This window comes from Artibeus jamaicensis, unplaced genomic scaffold (assembly GCF_021234435.1).
Source record: "Artibeus jamaicensis isolate MK-2021 breed Jamaican fruit bat unplaced genomic scaffold, CSHL_Jam_final contig_1715, whole genome shotgun sequence".
Classification (NCBI taxonomy): Eukaryota; Metazoa; Chordata; class Mammalia; order Chiroptera; family Phyllostomidae; genus Artibeus; species Artibeus jamaicensis.
In genome coordinates this window covers 752,649-776,800 of record NW_026521335.1, presented here as the reverse complement: position 1 = coordinate 776,800, position 24,152 = coordinate 752,649, and the positions used below count along the sequence as shown (strand labels likewise).

At 38.5% G+C, this 24,152-nt stretch overlaps 2 protein-coding genes and 1 pseudogene across 3 annotated transcripts in view; all 3 read left to right on the top strand.

The window, feature by feature from the left end:
* The window catches only part of HORMAD1 (HORMA domain containing 1), a 32,485-nt gene extending 16,752 nt beyond the window's left edge, over positions 1 to 15,733 (top strand). The window contains exons 12-14 of the mRNA XM_037166910.2: positions 599 to 682; positions 4,606 to 4,677; positions 15,653 to 15,733. Coding sequence (XP_037022805.2) covers positions 599 to 682; positions 4,606 to 4,677; positions 15,653 to 15,733 — 237 coding nt within the window. The remainder of the gene's footprint in view (positions 1 to 598; positions 683 to 4,605; positions 4,678 to 15,652) is intronic.
* LOC119035146 (selenocysteine insertion sequence-binding protein 2-like) lies at positions 7,150 to 12,062 on the top strand (annotated as a pseudogene).
* A 1,706-nt stretch (positions 15,734 to 17,439) lies between the features above and the next one.
* Positions 17,440 to 24,152, top strand: part of GOLPH3L (golgi phosphoprotein 3 like) — a 36,732-nt gene continuing 30,019 nt past the window's right edge. For both annotated transcript variants that reach the window (XM_037125772.2, XM_037125763.2), the window contains exons 1-2: positions 17,440 to 17,624; positions 19,322 to 19,516. In XM_037125772.2, coding sequence (XP_036981667.1) covers positions 19,334 to 19,516 — 183 coding nt within the window. In that variant the 5' untranslated portion in view covers positions 17,440 to 17,624; positions 19,322 to 19,333. The remainder of the gene's footprint in view (positions 17,625 to 19,321; positions 19,517 to 24,152) is intronic.

Here is a 24,152-nt window from a genome sequence, read left to right as displayed (position 1 = left end):
CTGTTGATTATATATTTATTTAGTTATTACTCAGATTTCTTTATTCTAGGTCTCTTATAAGAAAATTAGATATTAAGAATGCTCATTAATAAAATCTGGATATGTAGAAAATTTTAAGTATATTATTGGCGGATTTAGTAATAAATCTAAATACTATATGTAGAATCTCAATATTTCAGAGCTAGAAAGAACCTTAAGTGATTATTATCCGGTACCCTTTGTATTTACAAATGGAGTATATAATACATTTTTATTGCCTTGGAGCAAAACATTCTTTTTTTTTTCTATTTACAGTAAAATCTAGAAGTAACATTTAGATAAAATGAACTTGAGAATGGTAATGATGAGTGTTCCCCTTTGCACAGCCCCTTCTCCAATGGGAGTGGGCTAAAGTTTTTCTCTTCTAGAAGAGTAGTGCCTGGTGATGATTATTTGGGACTTTCTCAGATAAGCGAATGGTCAGTTGTATACAGTGTCAGTTCACTATTGGTTTCATTACTACAATAAACAAGACCCTAAATTTTATGTGACTGAATTTTTAAACCCCATTATTGTGATAGAAGAAGCTTTTCTTATGTTCTGTGTAATTATTTTCTAGGTTGAGCACTTAGTCAATAAAACATCTAAACTTGATATGTCTGAAAGCAAAACAAGAAGTGGAAAAATCTTTCAGAATAAAGTGGTAAGTGTCTTTAATTTTGTTTTCCGTTCTTTTTTTTTAACTTTTTTATTGATTATGCCATTACATTTGCTCTATTCCCCCCTCCATTCCCCTCCACCCTGCATACCCCTCCCCCACCATTTCCCCCTTTAGTTCATGAACACATGTCTCAAATTCTTTAGATTCTGTATTTCCCCTACTATTCTTACCCTCCCCCCTATCTATTTTCTATCTACTGTCTATGCTACTTATTTTCTATACCTTCTCCCCCCTTCTCCTCCTCCCACTCCCCTGTTGCTAACCCTCCATGAGATCTTCATTTCTATGGTTCTGCTCCTGATCTAGCTGTCCTCTTAGTTTGCTTTTGTTTTAGGTGTGGTTGTTACTAACTGTGAGTTTGCTGTCCTTTCACTGTTCAGTTTTTTTATCTTCTTTTTCTTAGGTAAGTCCCTTTAACATTTCATATAATAAGGGCTTGGTGATGATGAACTCCTTGAATTTGGTCTTATCTGAGAAGCACTTTACCTGTCCTTCCATTCTAAATGAAAACTTTGCTGGGTAGAGCAGTCTTGGTTGTAGGTCTTTGGTTTTCATGACTTGGAATACCTCTTTCCAGCCCCTTCTTGCCTGTAGGGTCCCTTTTGAGAAATCAGCTGACAGTCTGATGGGAACTCCTTTGTAGGTGACTGTCCCCTTAGCTCTTGCTGCTTCTAGGATTCTCTCCTTCATTTTAATCTTGGCTAATGTAATGATGATGTGCCTTGGTGTGTTCCTTCTTGGGTCCAACTTCTTTGGGACTCTCTGAGCTTCCTGGATTTCCTGGAAGTCTATTTCCTTTGCCAGATTGGGGAAATTCTCCTTTATTATTTGTTCAAATAAGTTTTCCACTGGTGGCTGTGCCTTTCCCCCCTTCTGGTACCCCTATAATTCGGATGTTGGAGCGTTTAAAGATGTCCTGGAGGTTCCTAAGCTTCTCCTCATTTTTCTGAATTCTTATTTCTTCATTCTTTTCTGTTTGATCATTTTTTTCTTCCTTCTGGTCCACTCCCTTGATTTGAGTCCCAATTTTCTTTCCATTACTGTTGGTTTCCTTTGTATTACCATTCATTTCAATTAGTTTAGCTTCCATATGTTTCTCTAATTTGTGACTAAAATCAACCAGTTCTGTAAGGATCCTGATAACCAGTGTTTTGAACTGTGCATCTGAAAGACTGGCTATTTCTTCATCGCTTAGATCTATGGGTTCTGGGGCTCTGAGTTGTCCTAGAGCCATTTTTGGTCTATTCGTGCCGTTAAGTAAGCGGAGTGAAGCCTTAGTTGTTTACTAGGACGGGGCGACCCAGGTCGCTGGTTTGTGATGCTGTGTGTGGGGGCGTGGTCAGAGAGGGAGCAATGGCGGTCCTCTCCACTAGCCTAGTCCGTCCAGTCATACCACTGGCCCCGGGCTTGTTTATCCGATCGGAATTGTGCGAGCCTGCTGCCCCGCGCAGGCTTCCCTTCTCACTGGTTTCTCTGTACGCAGATGCGCGACCAACCTACCGCCTCCCTGTGCGCTCCCGTAGCTAGCTCACGATCAGCGCCTTCGACTGCTTGCGCACCACCGCGTACCACCCGGGAATTTTTTCTTGCTAACCGGCTCTGCTGGTGGCTTCGCTTCTCTTACCGGTTTAGCTGAGCATTTAGTTGTCTTTGGACTCAGTATTGTCGATTTTCCTTGTGGCTTGGTTGTGATTGTTGTTAAAAATAGTTGTTCTTAGATTTGGTTGTGCACAGAGGCAAGGTGGTTCCTCCACCTACGTCTTCATCTTGGCGGAAGTCCTCTGTTTTCCGTTCTAACCTCATAATTTCCCCATATATGAGTTTATTTTGCTTATGAACACTTCATTAATTGGACCAATATTTAGTAAGCACCCACTATGTGTTAGGTACTTTACTAGGTACTGGAAAATATAACACCTAGTTATAACATAACATGATTATTTTTTATTTTATGTCATAACTATAAATATAATATAAAATGTAACATAAATAATACATAATTCTTGTTCTTAGTGGTTGGCACTCACAAGCACTGATAAAGTGCTATCATAGCAGTCTGAATAGACTACATAGAGGCACAATGGTTAATTTTATTGAAGGTACTTTAGAGAGGGACATCCAGGAAAGGACTTGAGAAGTGACACCATTATTTAGATTCCCAAGGAAATGCCAAAATGTTCCCATGTTCTATCTTATAAATGGATTATCTTGTTAATAAGACATTAAAAATGAATGTTTCATATATATTGCATAAAATGAATCTCATGTTCTTAAGTAAAAAAGCAGACACTACTTTATTTTAGTTTTTGGTATGAATTGTACTAAATAGAAATCTGTATTTTATTTTAGAGCTTTTAAGTTATTCTAAAAAGTTCAGTAGTGAAGAAAAAGCATTCTGTAAAACATGCAAAATATTATATCCAAAAATAGGAAACAAACAGCATGCTCTTCCAGTGGTATGCGCGAACAGTTCTTCTCAACTTCTCATTGAGTAACGTGATGTTGGTAGCTTTAAATTGGACATGATGAGAGTATTTACAGCATGGGTGTCAGCGAATGCCTCATCTCAGGATTTGTTCCTCCCAGAGAACCAGTTGTTAAACATTTACCAGCACATCACTGATTATAGTGCCATTTTAGGTGTCCTTTCCCCACCCCCACATTCTTAATGGGAAGTTAGAACTGGCAGAAAACAGCTTTCAAACTCGTATGCTAATGAAAGTAAGAAATAAAAGAATTTCAAAAATTAGTATCTCTAGCAGCAAAATGTTCTTCCTAGGAAGCTTCTATTTAGGATGAGTATCTTTTTTTATGATATAGAGAGAAAAACCAGCATTAAAAAGTCATTAGGTAAAATTTTCTTGTTATATAACATTAGGATGCTTTAGGAGCATAAATTCAATTCTCTGCCAAAGTACTCCTGATTTTGAGAATCATGACTGAATTATTAGGAAAGGGCAAGAGATGAAAATATTTAATAGTATATATACTGAGGAATTTATCACTGAAGAATACATTTTAAGTATCAGAAAATTAGTATGTCCTTTTAGAAAATAGTAGTATGATAGCTAATAAGTTGTCATCATTCAATATTCATTTTAAAACTGAATACATGGTATTATTCACAGTAGCCAAAAGGTGGATAAAACCTAAATGTTTATCAACAGACAAGCGGATAAACAAAAATACATATAGTAGAATATTATGCAGCTATAAAAAAGAATGAAGTATCAGTACATGCTACAACTTGGATGAACCTTGAAAGCATAATGCTAAGTGAAAGAAGTCATTCACAAAAGTCTACTATATGATTGAATTCACATGAAAGTCTAGAATAGGAGTTTCTATAGAGACAGAAGGTTGTAGGGCTGGTGGGAGGGTAGGGGAATAGATGATTGATAATTATAAGGGTTTAGGGTTTCTATTTAGAGTGAGGAAAATGTTCTAAAATTGACTACAGTTATGGTTGCATAGCTCTGTGAATATACTTTAAAATCACTGAAGTGTACAATTCAGTGATTTTAAAGTATAAAATTGTACATTTTAAAAAATAGGTGAATTTCATGCTATCTGAATTACATCCTGGTAAAGTTGTTTTTTAAAAAGCTTCTATAGCCCTGGCTGGTATAGCTCAGTGGATTGAGTGTGGGCCTGTGAACCCAACAACCATGGTTTGATTCCAAGTCAGGGCACATGCCTGGGTTGCAGGCCAGTTCCCAGCAGGGGATACACAAGAGGCAACCATACATTGATATTTCTCTCCCTCTCTCCTTCCCTTCCACTCTAAAGATAAGTAAATAAAAATCTTTTAAAATAATTAAATAAACTTCTTATAGTTACTTATGCTTAAAAATCAAGTGTTGGCTGAGAAATAACCAATTAGTAATTGTTCTGTCTTTTTGGAGGTTAACAGAAATCAACGAGTAAAATCTTCTAAAGAAAATCGGAAGAGAAGTCAACTTGAATCTGGGAAAAAAGTAAGTCATGATATGTATAGATCGAATGAATGTCAAGTATCAGAGTATCATTATTATGGATTAAATTTAAGATGATAAATATAATATTCCCGAATATACCAGACAGCTCTGATATCCAGATCTTTTAAAATGCTATATGGTTCTTAAAAATGGGATGATTTTAAAATAAGATTTACTATGTTTATTTATTTTTCCATGTAAATATTTATTTTAATTTTTAAAATATATTTTATTGATTATGCCATTACAGTTGTTCCATTTCCCCCCTTCATTGTCCTCCACCCTGCATACCCCCTTCCCCACCATTCCCCTCCTTTAGTTTATGCCCATGTTTCACAAGTTCTTTACATTCTATATTTCCCATACTATTCTTGCCCTCCCCCCTGTCTATTTTCTATCTACCATCTTTGCTACTTATACTCTGTACCTTTTCCCCCTTCTCCTTCTCCCACTCCCCTGTTGCTAACCCTCCATGTGATCTCCATTTCTATGATTCTGCTCCTGATCTAGCTGTCCACCTAGTTTGCCTTTGTTTTAGGTGTGGTTGTTAATAACTGTGAATTTGCTGTCCTTTCACTGTTCATCTTTTTTATCTTCTTTTTCTTAGGTAAGTCCCTTTAACATTTCATATAATAAGGGCTCAGTAATGATGAACTCCTTGAACTTGACCTTGTCTGAGAAGCACTTTATCTGTCCTTCCATTCTAAATGAAAGCTTTGCTGGATAGAGCAATCTTGGATGCAGGTCCTTGCCCTTCATAACTTGGAAAACTTCTTTCCATCCCCTTCTTGCCCGCAAGGTCTCTTTTGAGAAATCCACGGACAGTCTGATGGGAACTCCTTTGTAGGTGACTGTCCCCTTAACTCTTGCTGCTTCTGGGATTCTCTCCTTCATTTTAATCTTGACTAATGTAATTATGATGTGCCTTAGTGTGTTCCTCCTTGGGTCCAACTTCTTTGGGATTCTCTGAGCTTCCTTGGCTTCCTGGAAGTCTATTACCTTTGCCAGATTGGGGAAGTTCTCCTTTATTATTTGTTCAAATAAGTTTTCTACTTGTTGCTCTTCCTCTTCCCCTTCTGGTACCCCTATAATTCGGATGTTGGAACGTTTAAAGATGTCCTGGAGATTCCTTAGCCTCTCCTCATATTTTTGAATTCTTGTTTCTACATTCTTTTCTGTTTGGTCATTTTTTTCTTCCTTCTGGTCCAATCCCTTGATTTGAGTCCCAGTTTCCTTCCCATCACTGTTGGTTCCCTGTGCATTTCCCTTCATTTCACTTAGTTTAGCCTTCATTTGTTCATCTAATTTGTGACTAAAATCAACCAGTTGATTTTGGGCATCAACCAGGATGCTCTGTGAGGATACACTGATCACCAGTGTATTGAAGTGTGCATCTGATAAGTTGGCTGTATCTTGGTTGCTTAGAAGTATTGGTCCTGGGACTTTGAGCGGTTCTTCTTCTTGAGCCATTATGTTTTAGTCTGTTTGCACCTGTTAGGAATGAGGAGGGGAGCCTTAGGTGTTCACCAGGGTGAGGCCACCCAGGTCGCTGGTTTGTGACGCTGTATGTGGGGGCAGGGTCAGAGAGGGGCAATGGCATTTGCTCTGCTGTCTCTCAGACCTCAATCCCTTCTGCTGCTTCCCACTAGGAAATTGGGCCCTTCTGGTGCTAGTTCCCGGGTGTGTGGGCTTGTGCACACTCCAGGACCCTGTGGGTCTCTCTAACAAACTCTCTGTGAGCCTGGGAGCTTCTCCCGGCACCTCAACCCCCGAAAGTTTTTCCAATTGGTATTTTTAGGCTTTAATTCCCGTTGCTAGGGCCCTGCATTGTGCGGTCTATCTCACTGTCCATTTTTTCACCTGGTTTATCTGCGTGTGAATGTGTGACTGCAGTCAGCCAGCTGCCTTGCACCCGCACTGGGTCTGCCCGTTGCCACCCCACGCCTGGGATCTACCAGCTGGAGCCTACTTACCTGAGTCGGTCCGGCCTTTTCCTGTGCAACCCCTCTCCACCAGCCGCTGACTCTGCCCCCCTTACCGGTCTGGATGAATGGTTTATTGTTGTTGGACTTCTGTACAGTTCAATTTTGTGTCTGTTTTTGTTTCGTTTTTGTTACTAAGTCTTTGTTGTCTTTAAACTTGGTTTTGCAAGGAGGTACAGTGTTTCCATCTACGCCTCCATCTTGGCTGGAAGTCCTCCATGTAAATATTTAATGTCCAGTTCCATGAATGGTTTGATGTAGTTGGAGGAATTTATAAAATAAATAAAAATCATGTCAGGAAAATATGAATAGAATGAAAAAAATGAGAGTACAGGAATATTCAAGGCACTTTATTTATTATAGAACTAAAATTGGGCCACAAATTTGATCTGAACTTTCTAGAGATCAAAACTAAAGGTGCTCCCCACCTGTCTAGCCAGCTGACAGGGTAGTTAGTAGCTGTCGTTCAGGGTTGGTCTGCCTCTGAATCATGTCTTTGGAGGGACTGTAGGAGCCCACAGGTGAGAGCATCAAGTTGTCAGCAATTTCAAATGGTTTGTCCCCAAATTTTCTGGGCTCAGGCATTATTAGAGTCTTCAGAAGCACACATGTTCCCCAGCTGTGCAGTTTTGTGTTCAGGAACTACCAGTGCCTTAGCAGACACTCTATCCTGAAGATATGGCCTTTGGAGCTTCAACATTTCCACATCAATATTTATCTTCTGAGATGGCTCTTCATCTGTATGCCTATTCTTCTTATACCCTGGAGTCTACACAAAATGTTTGCCCAGGGCCTGGCTCCCAATATGATTATAACCATCCCAGTCATTACCAAGGTGTTCAGAGAGTGAATCCATGGCATGAGCACATGTGCTCTCTCCCATAAGACACAAAAGCTCGAGCCTGCAAACCAAGGGATCACAGTTCAATTCCTAGTCAGGGCACATGCCTGGGTTGTAGGCCAATTCCCGCAGGGGATACATGAGAGGCAATCATACATTGATATTTCTCTCCCTCTCTCCTTGTCTTCCCCTCTAAAGATAAATGAATAAAATCTTTTTTTAAAAAGATACAAAAGCTCTATTTAAGAAGAAAAACGTGCAATGAGCAAAATTTGACAGTAAGAAGGCTGATAGAACTATATCATCTGATATAAAATCAATAAAAGGCCACATCATATGCCCATTCATGCTGACATTAATTTGAAATCAGATGGTATCATAGATGAATGGACAGAAAAGCCAGAATTATTGAAAAATGTATATCTGCCTCCAAACTTTAATTTGAATTTGCCAGGTTGGATTTTCCTAAACCGCAGTTTGCAGGGAACAATGAGATATTAGAGATGCCAAAATAGCCCAAGTGTGGGTCTTTATGTGCTGCCTCTACAAACACTTCTCTTGTGAGAGAAGTGGTGAAACCTGCTCCATTGTCAGCAAAGGGTGAAATAGAGGTGAAAAATAATAATCCGACTCTGTAATTAATAATGATGTTACCAATCCCTCTTCATGTACAAGAGAGTTATCCTGGATGCCAGTGGGTTATGTCGTTCATCGGACTTTACCTGCATAACTATCACCAGCCCCTAGAAATGTTACTTCTGTGATAAACTTAGATGATGGTTGTTTTATCAGTAGATCCTAAAAATGGTAGCATATCATCTTCTCAAGTTTTATCTTCACATCCTTCCTATAACAGAGAGAAACGCATTTTCCAGTCAACTAAAAAATTCAAAGCATCACAAGGTGGTGATCCTGAGCAAAATGAAACCTCAAGGAAGAACAAAAAGAATAGTTTAAATTAAAATATAAAGTCCTAGCCCTGGCTGGTGTAGCTCAGTGGATTGAGCACAGGCCTGCGAATGAGATGATCGAGGTTCGATTCCCAGCCAGGGAACATCCCTGGGTTGCAGGTCGGTTCCCTGCAGGCCAGTTCCCAGCAGGGGATGCATGAGAGGCAACCTTACATTGATATTTCTCTCCCTCTCTCCTTCCCTTCCCCTCTAAAGATAAATAAATAAAATCTTTTAACAATTTTAAAAAATAAAATGTAAAGTCCTGATAGTTCAAGACCACCAAGGATTAAAGATACCAAGGAGTTTCCTAGTCTGGCATTTGCATCTGAAAGGAGAGTCAGACAGAGTAGGGTCATTGAAATTTCAATCTAAATAACAGTCATTGAATAATTTTAAAGGTAGTGGAAAGAAGAGCCAGATTCCAGTATGGTTGGATTTGGGAGTAATGCTGACAGCACTGGAAAAGAAGAAGTACTTCCAGAGTGCAAAGTGGTCCTCCACACTAGCAGTGTTTTCAGTTGAGGCAGTTCCTGCACTCTCTAAAAAGGCCATGTCGGTGAAGAAGGGCCACCACTTCAGCCAGGTAAAGACCCCACACAACCCCTTAGACTCCAGTGCCCTCATGATGAAGAAGGGGACACAGAGGGGGTTTCCAGGGCCAAGAACCCAACTTCATTGAAGATTATTTTAAAAGAAGGGAAGGAAAGAAAGCAGCAGTATCTCCAAGAAAGACTGTGAGTCCATTAAGTGATAATGTTCAAGACGTAAAGAATGATGATGATGACCTAGCTCTCAAGCAGACTCCCAGAGTGAGCAGAGGCATCAGTGTCCTTCACTCCTGCTATAGAGAGCAAGTCAGAAGAGCCACTGGGAGCCGAGATCCATAAGGAGACAGTGAACTGCTACCTGGTCCCCAAAGATGCCAGCTACCCCAAGATCCACAAGTGGAGATTCAGGGATTACTGCACCCAGGTGCTCAGTAGAGGTTGACAGCTGTGTTATGGACCTGCTGAAGAGCTGGTTTTCAGCAAATGGATTTGCTGAAAGAGCTGGTTTGTTTCCAAGACTATATGTACCAGAAAGATCCTGTCAAGGCCAAGACCAAACACTGGCTTGTGTTAGGGCTGAGGGAGGCACTCAGCACTTAAGGTTCAGAAAGTTGAAGTGGGAAAAAGTGGTGGCTGGTGGACCTGGGCGTGCAGGCAGCAGCCAGCAGACCCCAGGCAGAGGTGGCAACAAGCAGACCCAGTGAGGCATGCAAGGCAGCTGGCTGACCATGGTCACACATTTGCGAGCAGATACACCAGGCAAAAATGGCAGCATGACAGTGCAACTCAGGGTCCCAGCACCAGGAAATAAAGCCTAAAAGCACCAATTGAAAACACTTTTGGGGGTTGAGGTGCCAGGAGAGACTCCCAGACTCACAGGAGAGTTCGTCGGAGAGACCCACAGGGTCCTAGAATGTACACAAGCCCACACCTGGGAACCAACACCAGAAGGGCCCAATTTGCTGATGGTAAGCAGCAGAAGGGACTGAAATCCAAGAGAGAGTGGAGCAAGCTCCATTGTTCCCTCTCTGACCCCGTCCCCACAAACAGTGTCACAACCCAGCAACTGGGTTGCCCCGCCCTGGTGAACACCTAAGGCTCTGCCCCTCACTACATACAAGCTCGTGACCAAAAAAAGGCCCAAACAGAGGAAAAGATCTAAGCTCTATAGCAAATACAGCTAAGCGACGAATAGCCAACTATCAGATGCACAGTTCAAAGCACTGTGATCAGGATACTCACAGAATTGGTTGAATTTGGTCCCAAATCAGATGAAAAAGGCTACCCTAAGTGAAATGAAGGAAAATGCACAGGGAACCAATAGTGATAGGAAGAAAACTGGGACTCGAATCAATGGTGTGGACCAGAAGGAAGAAGGAAACAACCAAACAGAAAAGAATGAAGAAATAAGAGTTCAAAAATATAAGGAGAGGCCTAGGAACCTCCAGGACATCTTTAAACATTCCAACATCCGAATTATAGGGGTACCAGAAGGGGAAGAGGAAGAGCAACAAGTGGAAAACTTATTTGAACAAATGATAAAGGAGAACTTCCCCAATCTGGAAAACTTCCCCTTCTGTCAAAGGTAGTCCAGGAAGCTCAGAGAGTCTCAAAGAAGGTCAACCCAAGGAGGAACACACCAAGGCACATCATCATTACATTAGCCAAGATGAAAATGAAGGAGAGAATTCTAGAAGCAGCAAGAGATAAGGGGACAGTCACCTATAAAGGAGTTCCCCTCAGACTGTCAGCTGATTTCTCAAAAGAGACCTTGTGGGCAAGAAGGGGATGGAAAGAAGTATTCCAAGTCATGAAGGGCAAGGACCTACATCCAAAATTGCTCTATCCAGCAAAGCTTTCATTTAGAATGGAAGGGCAGATAAAGTGCTTCTCAGATAAGGTCAAGTTCAAGGAGTTCATCATTACTGAGCCCTTATTATATGAAATGTTAAAGGGACTTATCTAAGAAAAACAAGATAAAAAATATGAACACTAAAAAGACAGCAAACTCATAGTTATTAACAACCACACCTAAAGCAAAAGCAAACTAAGCAAACAAGTAGAACAAGAATGGAACCACAGAAATGGAGATCACATGGAAGGTTACCAACAGGGGGTTGGGAGGAGGAGAGAGGGGAAAAAGGTACAGAGAATAAGTAGCATAGATGGTAGATAGAAAATAGATGGGAAGGGCAAGAATAGTATGGGAAATGTAGAAGCTAAAGAACTTATGACACATGGACATGAACTAAAGGGGAGGAATGTCGTGAGAGGGGGGTATGCAGGGTGAGGGGAATGGAAGGGGGGAAATAGCATAATCAACAAAATATATTTAAAAAAATAGAAAGTGGAAGTGTGTCATCATCTTTCTTAACTGGGAGAAGATACGGTCAAAAGGTAGGTTGGATAACACCCACCCAGCACACCATCATTGATTATACCTGTGAACAGAACATTTTCTTTCATGTTTGCTGTCAACTACAAAGCTCTGGGGAGCAGTTTGAACAAAGCTGGTCCTGTCAGTGTGATGGGGTTCTTCAGGTATGATGGTGACAAGGATGAGTTCCACAAGATGGTTGAGCTGACAATAGTGGTGGGAGAGGTTTACAAGACCATGCTGGAGAATGTGTGTTGGGAGCTGGCAGGAGAGCCAGGTCCCAGGCCCCTGCAAAAGATGCCCTCCTTCCCCCACTGCTCTCAACACAGAAGAGCCACAACACATTGAAATCTGGTGAAAACATCTGGTAGCATTAGTGTGCCCTGGAGTTAAAAGAATCACTGAAGGCTTCAACCTTTCAGTTGAGGAACTTGGATTTATCAAAAGAATCGTTTAGTGTGTTTGTGTATTTGGGGTAAGGGGAGGAAGATTTGAACCACTTTGTGGTTCTTAGTTCTTCATCAACCTAATGGGTTTGTAATGCTGTTTAGTCGGAACTTTGGCAGCATGCAAGACAAGGAATCAGCCTTTGTGGCATCTAAAACAGCAAGTGCCATGAATGGGCACTGGGGCATGCTGATGGAAACTTTTCCTAAACGCCCTCTGAGCACAATGCAAATCTAGAAAACACTGGAAAACGTGGTACTTCGAGTGTTCTGTTGCTGAGGAAAGGTTCTGTCCATTGCAGGAGAGATGAGCCAAGTTAGTTTGTGGTGAACAGGTGCAATGTGGCTGATGTTCTCTAAGTTGTGGTGACTCAGCCCAGCCCCGGAGAGCCAGTGTTAGAGTAGGAGGGTAGAAAGGGCTCCTTCTCAGGGCATGGCCTTTCAGCAGGAAGATTTGGGGATAGTTGGAGGGCTTGCTTTAGTGAGCCCCAGAAGAAAAATTAGTTTTCCAAACCTTTGACATGAATTATTTCTTTTAGTCTGTTTTTCAAAGAAACAATGTATATTGAAGTCCCTAAATTTGTTTTGATAATATACAAATCTTTCTTTTATAAGTGAACATATTCTGAATGTGGTTTCTGTCTCAGAGGCCATGAGTCAAGAAGTTTACATGTCTATTTTCCTGTAACAAAGAGGGCTTACTTATTTTGAATAGAGTGATTATTTAATTTAAAGTAGAAACAGATAAGTTACTAAATTCACAAATGCTATTAAAAATATAGTATTTCGGGACTTCCGCCAAGATGGAGGCGTAGGTGGAAACACTTTGCGTCCTTGCACAACCAAACCTAAAAACAATAAAATTTTAACAACAATAAACATAACCAAACCACACAGAAAATCGACAATATGGAGTCCGTAAACAACAAAATGCTCAGCTAAACCAGTGAGAGGGGCGAAGCCAGCAGTGGAGCAGGTCAGGCAGGGAAGATTCCCCTGACCTGGGCAGTGCACAGGCAGCTGAGGGCGAGGATCCTAGGTGCGGGCTAGCTACGGGCACACACAGGAAAGAGGCGCAGCTGGCTGTCTGCAGTCAGTCGAGCATTTGCACACAGATAAACCAGTGAAGAGGAGAGCATTGAGACCACGTGGTGCAGGGCGGCGGGCTCACATATTTATGCTCAGATAAACAGGCAGGGGGCGAGCGGAGAGGACCGCCATTGCTCCCTCTCTGACCCCACCCCCACATACAGCGTCACAAACCAGCAACCTGGGTGGCCCCGCCCTGGTGAACACCTAAGGCTCCGCTCCTCATACCTAACAGGCACAAACAGATCAAAACATGGCTCAAGAACAACTCAGAGCCCCAGAGCCGATAAATCTAAGCGATGAAGAAATAGCCAAACTTTCAGATGCACAGTTCAAAACACTGGTGATCAGGATGCTCACAGAACCGGTTGATTTTAGTCACAAATTACATGAAAAAAATGAAGGCTACACTAAGTGAAATGAATGGTAATGCACAGGAAACCAATAGTAATGGAAAGGAAATTGGGACTCAAATCAAGGGAGTAGACTAGAAGGAAGGAAAAAATGACCAAACAGAAAAGGATGAAGAAACAAGAATTCAGAAAAACGAGGAGAAGCTTAGGAACCTTCAGGACATCTTTAAACGTTCCAACATCCAAATTATAGGGGTACCAGAAGGAGAAGAGGAACAGTTACCAGTGGAAACCTTATTTGAACAAATAATAAAAGAGAACTTCCCCATTCCGGCAAAGGAAATAGACTTCCAGGAAATCCAGGAAGCTCAGAGAGTCCCAAAGAAGTTGGACCCAAGAAGGAACACACCAAGGCACATCATCATTACATTAGCCAAGATTAAAATGAAGGAGAGAATTCTAGAAGCAGCAAGAGATAAGGGGACAGTCACCTACAAAGGAGTTCCATCAGACTGTCAGTGGATTTCTCAAAAGAGACCTTCCAGGCAAGAAGGGGCTGGAAAGAAGTATTCCAAGTCATGAAATCCAAAGACCTACAACCAAGATTGCTCTATCCAGCAAAGTTTTCATTTAGAATGGAAGGACAGATAAAGTACTTCTCAGATAAGATCAAATTCAAGGAGTTCATCATCACCAAGCCCTTATTATATGAAATGTTAAAGGGACTTACCTAAGAAAAAGAAAATAAAAAAGATGAACAGTGAAAGGACAGCAAACTCACAGTTATCAACAACCACACCTAAAACAAAAGCAAATTAAAAGGACAGCTAGATCAGGAGTAAACCATAGAAATGAAGATCACATGGGGGGTTAGCAACAGGGGAGTGGGAGATGGAGAAGGGGGGAGAAGGTACAGAAAATAAGTAGCATAGACAGTAGATAGAAAATAGGGGGAGGGTAAGAATAGTAGCGGAAATACAGAATCTAAAGAACTTCAGACATGTGGCCACGAAGTAAAGGAGGGGAATGGTGGGGGAGGGGTGTGCAGGGTGGAGGGGAACAGAGGGGGGAAATAGAACAAATGTAATGGCATAATCAATAAAATTTTAAAAAGTAAAAAAAATTATATATATATATATATATTATATATATATATATTATATATATATATATATATATAATATATATATATATAATTTCCTCCTAAGGCCTTAGGAGAAAAAAATCTCTCCTGACCTAAATCCTGGAATAGTTGTTTTTATTTGGAACCTTATTTTACTAAATGAGATAATGTATTTGTCATTTCTGAGATAAACATTTGTACTTTTTCAACTAGGATTTTTATTAGTAGTAAGAGGTTAAAATTAAACCACTAAAAACTCAAAACTTTTTTTTAAATTAAATTTATTTATCTTTAGAGGGGAAGGGAAGGAGAGAAGGATAGAAATATCAATGTATGGTTGCTTCTCGTGCATCCCCTGCTGGGGACTGGCCCCTGCTAGGAACTGGCCTGCAACCCAGGCACGTGCCCTGACTGGGAATCGAACCTCGATCCTTTGGTTCACAGGCCAATGCTCAATCCACTGAGCTACACGAGCCAGGGCAAAACTCAAAACTGTTTTTAAAAATCAAATGTTAAAGGGGTAATCTCAGAAACATTGTTGGTTAATACTATCATCAATTTACAAATCTTAAAAAGGCAATGGAATGATCTGACATTTCATTAATATATTACATTCCTTAATTTTTCCCAATATATTAAGGAAAAATACATTGGGAAAATACTTGATTTTTTTCTGCAAAATCATAATTCAATTTGTATCTTTAGTAAGTTTCTTAGATAAAAAGAAACTTAGGTAAGTTTCTTCCATAAAAATCAAAGTTCAATAACTCAGGGAATCTTATTAGGAATTTTCTTAGTTTGGCCTCCCACTCTTTCAAAACTGTGCATTGAATGTCAACTATATATTAGGTACTGCTAAGTAAGTACCAGGGATACAAAAACAAAACATGGTTTAAATCTTACATCGTGCCAAGGTAAACGGTTTCTCTATTTGCAGCTCATTTTAATATCTTTGTACCCTCTCATCCCCCCCCCAAATATTTTACTGTTTTGAGGGCATAATGTTAACTCTATCTACTCCAGCAACCCTAATGAAGACTTGATACTTTGCAGGTGTATACTTTCAGCAGCCATCAGATGATTTAAACATGTCAGTAATAAAATTTAGCCTATTTTAAAGAACCCAGGTAACTATCTTAGTAGGAAATTGGTATGCTAGCTATATTTTAAAAAAGAAGAAACCTCAGAGACATGAAAATATCTAAAATGAAAGACATTTAAACTGGAAACTATGTATTCTTAATAGTTGTTTTCTTTTGATAGGTTCTTCATCACTTTGATTCTGCTTGTCAAGAGTCAGTGCCAAAGAGAAGAAAGTTTAGTGAACCAAAGGAACATATATAAACATTTTTCTTCTGTATGTTTGCAAAGTTCATCTCAACATTAAAAGGGTACTATATTACTGTTTTAAGATGTGTTTACCCTACTTCTGAAAACTTATATGTAGTTTTAAGCAGCTAGTAAACTAAAATGAATATCATATTGTGATCTTTAATCTTATCTAAGACAGATCCAAGAGAACTTTTGAATAAAACCAAAAGTACCAGTGTCTTAATAAATTCTGTTCATTATTTACTCAAAACTGATCCATCTTCCATTTTGGTGGACACTTCCTTTAAACATATATTAATTTTAAGGCCCTCTAAAGCCATTTTTGAAACAAATAATGTTTATTTTGATAGTTTATTTTGTAAGGAATTCATTTTTTACTTATGTTAAAACTATACCATTTAACTGGCTGTTTGCAATTGTGTTATTAAAACAAGATTCTTTCAGTCCTTTGGGTGGTGTATTGCAATCATAATATATAATGTACAAGTAAACATTGGTGCTTTACCTTTAAAAATTTCTTTTTACTATAAGATGAAATGATGACTGATTTTTAGTCTGGCATTTTGCAGAGCATAAATAAAACATTGTTCAGCATCTAGACTCTTTCATGACTTCCAATTTTTATATAATTAGCAGAAAGTGTTGGGGCACTAATTTTCTTATTTTTTTTCATTACCATTTAGTCCCCTATACTCCCCTCTCCCCAGGGCACTAATTGTGAGATCATTTCAGTAGATGTTACTTTGCAAGAGTTGAGCACACTTCCTAGAACTTTGGAGCGGCAGTGTGAAAGGTCCTGTGCCTTTAGTGAGACGCCTAGGACGTGGTTCCAGCCTTGACCATTTCCTTTGCTTTAGGAAGACTTAAAACTTGGTTTGCTTGCCTCTTGAGGCATCAGCTGACATATTCTAAAAACATGCATGAGCCCCGGCTGATGTAGCTCAGTGGACTGAGTGCCAGCCTATGAACCAAAAGATTGTGGGTTCAATTCCCAGTCAGGGAACATGCCTGGGTTGCAGGCGAGGTCCCCAGTTGTGGGGCAGGAGAGGCAACTACGTGTTGATGTTTCTCTCCTCTTCCTCCCTCCCTTCCCTTCTCTCTAAAAAATAAATAAAATCTTTAAAAATAAATAAAAACATGCATTATACATGGATTTGCCAGTAACAAAGTGCTAATAGAGAATGTTGGTATGCATTCATTGGTAGAAATGTACCCATCCTGTTTAATGTAAATCAAGTGAACATCCACAAACTGACCCACATCAGGGTTTTCTGGAACAGGATAGTTAGGAATAAACCTAATTGTCAAAAACAATTATTTTAAAACGTTTACTTATTATTAGCTTTATTGTATCCCGACACATCTCACCTAATTGTCCCAGTATACACTGCTACAGTAACACACCTGCCACACCGAGACTGACCAACAGAAACCTCTGCAGATGGGCAGCTGCAGCTAGCTTACTGAACGCTTGGATTGGCCGGTTTTATGGAGTTGGGGAGCGCAGCCTTCTTTCCGCTCTTCTACCAAGGTTCCTTCATTGGATTGACCAGCTGTCAGGTTGAACCCAAACCTGCCTCCTTTTTGTGATGTTTGTCTGGATCGCAACACAATAGCCGGGGTGAGCCTCCCCTCATAAGCTCCAATTGGCTGGACCCAACCTTGGCGGTTTCTTATTGGTCCAATGAAGAAACGCCAAGGTAGGTTGCCTAGTGATCCCGAGGAAGCTGATGTGTTATTTCTTCTCTGCAGCGAAGGATCAGGAAGTTTGTGCTCTCTTCGTGGCTGGGAAGTTTTTAACCTACTAGGACGGGGTTGGGGGGGCCAGGAGTGGGACACAGATGTTCTAAAGTAGAGCGCAAGCTGCAGCCTCCGTCCGGTCGTAACCTAGGAGTAACGTCAGGTAAGCAACCCGGGAAATACATTTCCTAACGTCCAAAAAAAGCAATTTTTAAAAAATTTTATGGCGAGAAGGGAGGTTTTTATTTATTTAATTTGGGGGACTTTTTTTTCAAATAGGATATTTAGTATATCTTCGGGGGAAATTCATTTCTCAAAGAAAATTCCCTTTACTTTTCCCCCCTGAAAATTTAAAGTTTCTTGTAATGGGTTAGGAAATAAGTCCTATTCACAGTGCCAGGTAGGGTTAGTGCCCTTAACCATTTTATTTATTTCGCGGTCCTCTTCGTCCTTCACTCAACTTTCCACCTCCCATCAAGGGTTATATTTGAGATATAGCCCTGTACAAAGAATTTTGTAAGCCACTTAATTTGCATTTGTATCTTAAATGTTCACATGCATTTCTGAGAGTTCATTTTAATCTGTATATATTTATTGAGCAGTTACAACGTTAAAGGCATCGTGTTAGTTGCTACGGAGAATTAAAAAAAAAAACCCAAGAAGACAAAATCCCTGCCCTCAGGAAGGTAACAGTTGAGAGACAGCCATATCAAAAGAGAGACTATAGTAAATAAGTATAAATAAAGTTTTGTGGAAGTACAGCTGGGGGAGAGACCAATTTCTGGCCATGGGACATGGGTAATGGAGAATGAGATTCACTTAAGCCTTGACAGTAGGTTCTCAGTAGTCCTTTGAAGAATGGGTAGAATTTAAAGAGTAAGGGAAAGAAAGAAGTCCAGCATGTACAGAGCAGCAGAGGTGAAAGGCGTGGCACGTTTGAGAAATGGTTTGTTCACAGTCCGTAATTGGAAGTAATGGGAAATAATTGTGAGAACATAGAACTGGATCCTGTCACAGAGGTTCTTGAATGCATTCTGTTGATGTTGCAGAATATATTCTTCAGTAATTGCTGATTAAAATAGTTATTGTATATTAACTGGCATTTAGATTTATCTCAAAATAAACTGACATAAAGTTTATCATAGATGACAGTGCAATTTCTCTTGACTTGATTTTTAAAACAACTGTAGTGCTTGGTATGAAAGGGCATGTGCTTTGCTTTTATTTTTTATTTTGTAATTGAGAAGGAATTTGCTAATCTTTTAACATTCTTTTGCTAGTATTTTTTGCTGACAGCTGTTTTTTTTTGTGAGATGGCTAGCCTAGAGATAGAGATAAAAGTTTTCTGGCTATATGGAATTACTGCACATGATGTTTTTAAGCATTATACTCTAAACTAGTGATGTCTTGAATGCATGAACTGAGTCACTAGGGTTTGGGAAGAAAATATTAGAACATGTATTTCTACTTAGTTTTTTTTTATTTTTGACTTTATTGTATGTGTATGTTTTATAATGTACCATGGAATGTTTATAGAAGTTCTATATAAATTATATGCACTTTAGGACTGGGTGCTCAAAATTTTCTGCTGTCCAGTATTATTTAACTTGAGGAAGACCCATTTTGGGGAAGAGGACTCACAATGATAGTCACTCCTGGGTTATAGATTATGTACAAGAAAATCAACATTTAAAAAAAATGATCATTTCTACTGGTCTTTAAAATCCCTAATTTGATTTCCTGTCAGTGCCTTCTGTGTATTAAGGTATGTACTTTGGAAAGATTCTGTGTTGTGTAGGAGTAGCTATATGTGTTTATTTCCACAAGCACACATACAGATATTTTTCTTCATCCTTCCAGAAGCAGTTCAGAATGACCACTTTAACTCACCGCACCCGTCGCACGGAAGTAGGCAAGAACTCTGAGAAGAAGGGAGAAAGTGAGGAAGACACTAGTCAAGACAGGAGTCCAGACAGTGAAGACTCTGGAGACTCTAAGGATATCCGCCTCACCCTTATGGAAGAAGTATTGCTCCTGGGACTAAAAGATAAAGAGGTAATATAGTTGGATTGGCTAGACTGTCTTCAATACTAAAACACTGGTGTGTGCCCTGATGGGGAATTGAATCAGAGACCTTTCAGTGCACCGGCCAGCGCTTAACCCACTGAGCCACATGAGCCAGGGCTCTAATATTCATTTTAATAATACACAGGCTATAACAAATCTTGTAAGTTTTGTTCAAGTTAGTAATTTGACACGACAAAAAATAAAAAAGGGAAAAGTGGTAAAAAATATATACAGATTAAAATGAACTCTCAGAAATGCATGTGAACATTTAAAATACAAATGCAAATTAAGTGGCTTACAAAATTTTTTGTACAGGGCTATATCTCAAAGAATGTTTTTAGAAAGTAATAGAATATTTTCATTAATGTTAAATTGGCCTTTGAGTTATGCTGTAGCCATCTGAGGAGGGAACATGGAGTTCTGAAGGGTGGCTGATACTTGGAGGGTAAAATCCAGAAGTGTGATTACTTAAAGTGTAATTTAATTACAAAATTACTCCAGAATTTTAGAGGATACAAGAGAGGATATAACACAACATAAAGTTTTTGTACTTAGAGTTTCCCAAGTGAGACTGATGCTGAAATAAACTCTTATGAATTAAGATGGAGGGAACACACATTGATGTCTTTTTGAGCTTTGGGGAGAAAGTCTTAGACGATAAGATACAGAACATGTATGATTAGCTGTCTTGCAAAGATAAATGGTGGGTACGTTTATTATGATATAAAGAAGTAACATTCTGTGGATCTTTAGAAGTGAAATACCAACATTTGGAGAGGATTATTTTAATTTTAGGAAATGTTTTTAAATTAATTTCAGCATTTTCTTTCTAAGTTTTCCCCTGTTAATAGAACATTTATAATAAAATAGCAAGTCGTATGCTATAACCTAATATTTTCTTAGCTTCTCTACTAGTTGTATACAATATCCTTCATTTCCAACTTAACTTTTTATTATGTTTTCTTATTGCTTTCCTCCCTCATGAAGAGGTTATAAAGCTATATAAATGTAATATTTCAAACAATGTACTTCCTTTTCAAGAAGGTCCTTAGTAAACACAAAAATAAGTAAAGGCATATTTATTACTGGCCTCAGTTTTAAAAGCTTAATCAAACTAAGATGTTACTTTCTGTTTTAAAAATACTTAATTTGGCTTTGATAATTGACTTTAGCTAGAAATGAATTGCTAGAAAAGCAATTCATTTTTAATATCTCTTCCTTTGTACATTAATTCTTCAACATGGGAATACTCTTATTTCTTAGACTTTACATTTTATTTTTTACCACTTTTCCCTTTTTTATTTTTTGTCATGTCAAATTACTAACTTGAACAAAACTTACAAGATTTGTTATAGCCTGTGTATTATTAAAATGAATATTAGATCCTGGCTCAAGTGGCTGAGTGGGTTGAGCCCTGGCCGGTAAACTGAAAGGTCTCTGATTCAGTTCCCCATCAGGGCACATGCCTGGGCTGCAGGCCAGGTCCCCCGTTGGGGGCATGTGAGAGGCAACTGATTGATGTTTCTCTCGTACCTCAATCTTTCTCCACCTCTCCCTCCCCTTTGAAAATAAGTAAATAAAATCTTTTTTAAAAATGTATCTCTACTAGATACATATACTTACTCGTTAAAAAAAAACCCTAATATTAGAGACATGCCCATATATACTTGCCCAAGACCTAGATATTATCAGAAGATCTTCTTCCCTGGAAGTGTATTTTCCTCTTTGCTGAGAAAGTTGATGAAACACTAGTTTTATAAAAGTCAAATAAATGAATAAGTGCAACTGATTCTATAAAGAATGTCAGAGTAGGTCTGAAGATTCGGTGGTATAAATACTGTTTTGAGATGTTTATGCAGTACCAGGGAAACAGTCACTGACTGTAGAAGCAGAGCATATTAGAGCTGAAGAGTTATTTCATTTGTTTTACTTTTGAATAGAAATTATTAATTTCCTGCAGACCCTAGATATTAGAATTTTGGCTTGTGTCCTGTAGAGAAATTGCCTTTGGATTTGTCTTTGTGTGTTTCTATATTTATAATAGTTGTTATAAACTTAAGGTAATAGAATAAAAAATAAAGATGCTTATTTAGAGCTATAATCGCAGTACATACTTAACATATTGGTGAGATAATGTACAAAGATAGACAGATAATAATTAATTATTTTTAATTGTTCTAATTTTATTTTTGAATATGATAAATTATGTTTTTAGTTTTCAGTTTTTTCAAGAAGAATAAGAAAAAGTAAATTCTCAGGTGTAAATAAATTGGAGAGTTTCAAACCTTTGGATATGTTAAAGAAGTAGTAGTAGCTTTTCCAAAATGTCTTACATTATTATCTCTAAAAATGTTACATTCATTTCCAGCTTTCATCTTCTCATCTTCCAAAATACTTATAGATTTATTTAATCAATATTCAGTGCTATTGGGGATACCCATTACGTGCTTAACATTATGCAAATACTGAAGTAAATATAAAATAGAATAATATATAGTCACTGCCCCCAAGATATTTACATTCTAGCTTGGGAGACAAGATATACATATTTTTTAAAAGTTAAATAGCCCAAAGGTCCATTAGCAGTAGAATGAATAAAAATGAATCATCTATTTATTTAAATGACTCTATTTTCAGATGAAAATGAACATTGTTACAAAACATGTATAATTCTCATAAATGTTTGGTAAAGGAATCCATACACAAAAAATACATATTTTATGATTCTACATATATAAAATTCAAAAAACCGTAGTATTTGGGGTTGCATATTTAGATGGTAAAAATATAGTGAAAAGTGGGGGAAGGACTACAGTGGTTGTTAGGGTAGTGGCTGCATTTTTGTGGGCAGGAGAGTAGAGGGGTGTTAGTGATTAGAAAAGAGAATGATGGGGCTTTCTGGGTACTATTTTCTATTTCTGTACTTGTGCAAGCTTTCATGGATATTGACATAAAGATAATTCATTGTTTTTCACTTTTGTATACTCTTCTGTGTGTGCATTATATTCCACACTTCAATAGACTTTTAAATAGGTAAATAGCAAGTTTTTTCCATGTTAAAACACTGATCCCAGAGAGTTGAAAGGAGGAGAAATCATCATGTATTGGACTAATCTGGGGAGGAATAGAAGGGAATAAAACAAGATGATCTTTAAGAGTGGGTAAGATTTTTAAAAAATGAGTGGGTAGGATTAACAGACATGGAGAGAAGAGAATACAGTCTGGATGAGGAAACCCGAGTAAGCAAATGTATCATGAACTTGATGAGTTTGGGAGATAACTGAGTAACTAGAATGACTGTGAATAGATAGGTTGTGTTCTTGGAGAACAATGAGGATCAAATTGGCATATTAGATTCAGAGTATGGAAGATTTTTGAGTGCCAGAAAGATACATTTAGTCTTTTTTCTTTGGGTAAAAGAGAATCAGCCAAATAAAACCAGCAAAGCTCATTTCATTTTTGTGTCCAAATTAAGGACTTAGTGATATTTCTGCTCTATTTCTGAATATATGTGATATGCATATTATTTCTTATTTACATGGTTTGAGTTTGTGACATGTCAAAGAAAAACCCTGAATGTTAAACTTTTGTATCCTAAAGTCCCAAAGTTAAATGAACTTTTGCTGAAGATTTCCATAAGATTCTGTTAAGAACCCAGTGCTATAATTTTAAAACATTATATGTTTCAAAAGCAAGTAAGTAGAAGGTAATACCAAGAGATTAATATTTATAGGCCGAGGAAGGAATGAGAGTAGGACATATGGTCAAATTGCTTGTTGAGTATCACTGTCATCCCTTTCTTAAGATTCTTCTGGGCAGTAGCTGCCACAGACTGGTTTTAAAATATTAAGCTTCATTGTCTTGTAAAAATAATCAAGAAGTTTAAATATATGTTGAAGAATCTAACCTTTCAAGTAGACTTAAAATTAGATGTTATCTCAGTTTAATAACATTGACCTCAACCAAGAGAAATTAAATTTGAGCTCCAGTCTGACCAAAATAAAATAGATTTATTCCCTGTTGAAATCAAGATCCTGTTTGTTTTTATTGCCTATGGTAGGAATTTTGCTATGTATAGATTGACTCATGGATGATTAATGCTGTAATTAAATTGCTAGTATATTTAAAATTTCCCTCTTATGATAATCTTCATTATTAAATTACTTGTAGGGGGGAATGAGGCTGTTAATGCTTTTGACTTGATGGTAATCTTTTTAGTTTGTAGGTAGCATTTTTAAACACTCTTTTCTTTCTTGAAAAGCCTTCTTGCAGAGCTGTTCCCCACCCCCTTGCCTCCCCTCTGGCTGTCAAGGATGAGAATAAGTCTACCAAGTTGTGATCTGCTTGGGGAGGAAAGGTAGACAGTCTCTCAGAGGAGAAGGGCCTTGAGCCTGTTCCTCGATGGGCTTTCATTGGATTTTATTTGTGTAGGAATACAGGGCTTATTCCTAACTAGATCATCAGTCATTGTCAGGCAGTAGTGATCAAAGGACAGATAACATTCAAAGAACTATGGGGGCTTATTCTGAGTCAGGGTCAGATACCAAAGGGCCAGGAAACTTTGGAAAACAAACTCATTTTATGCTTGGACCCTTATCATTTAAACTGAGGGCATTCTTAGCAA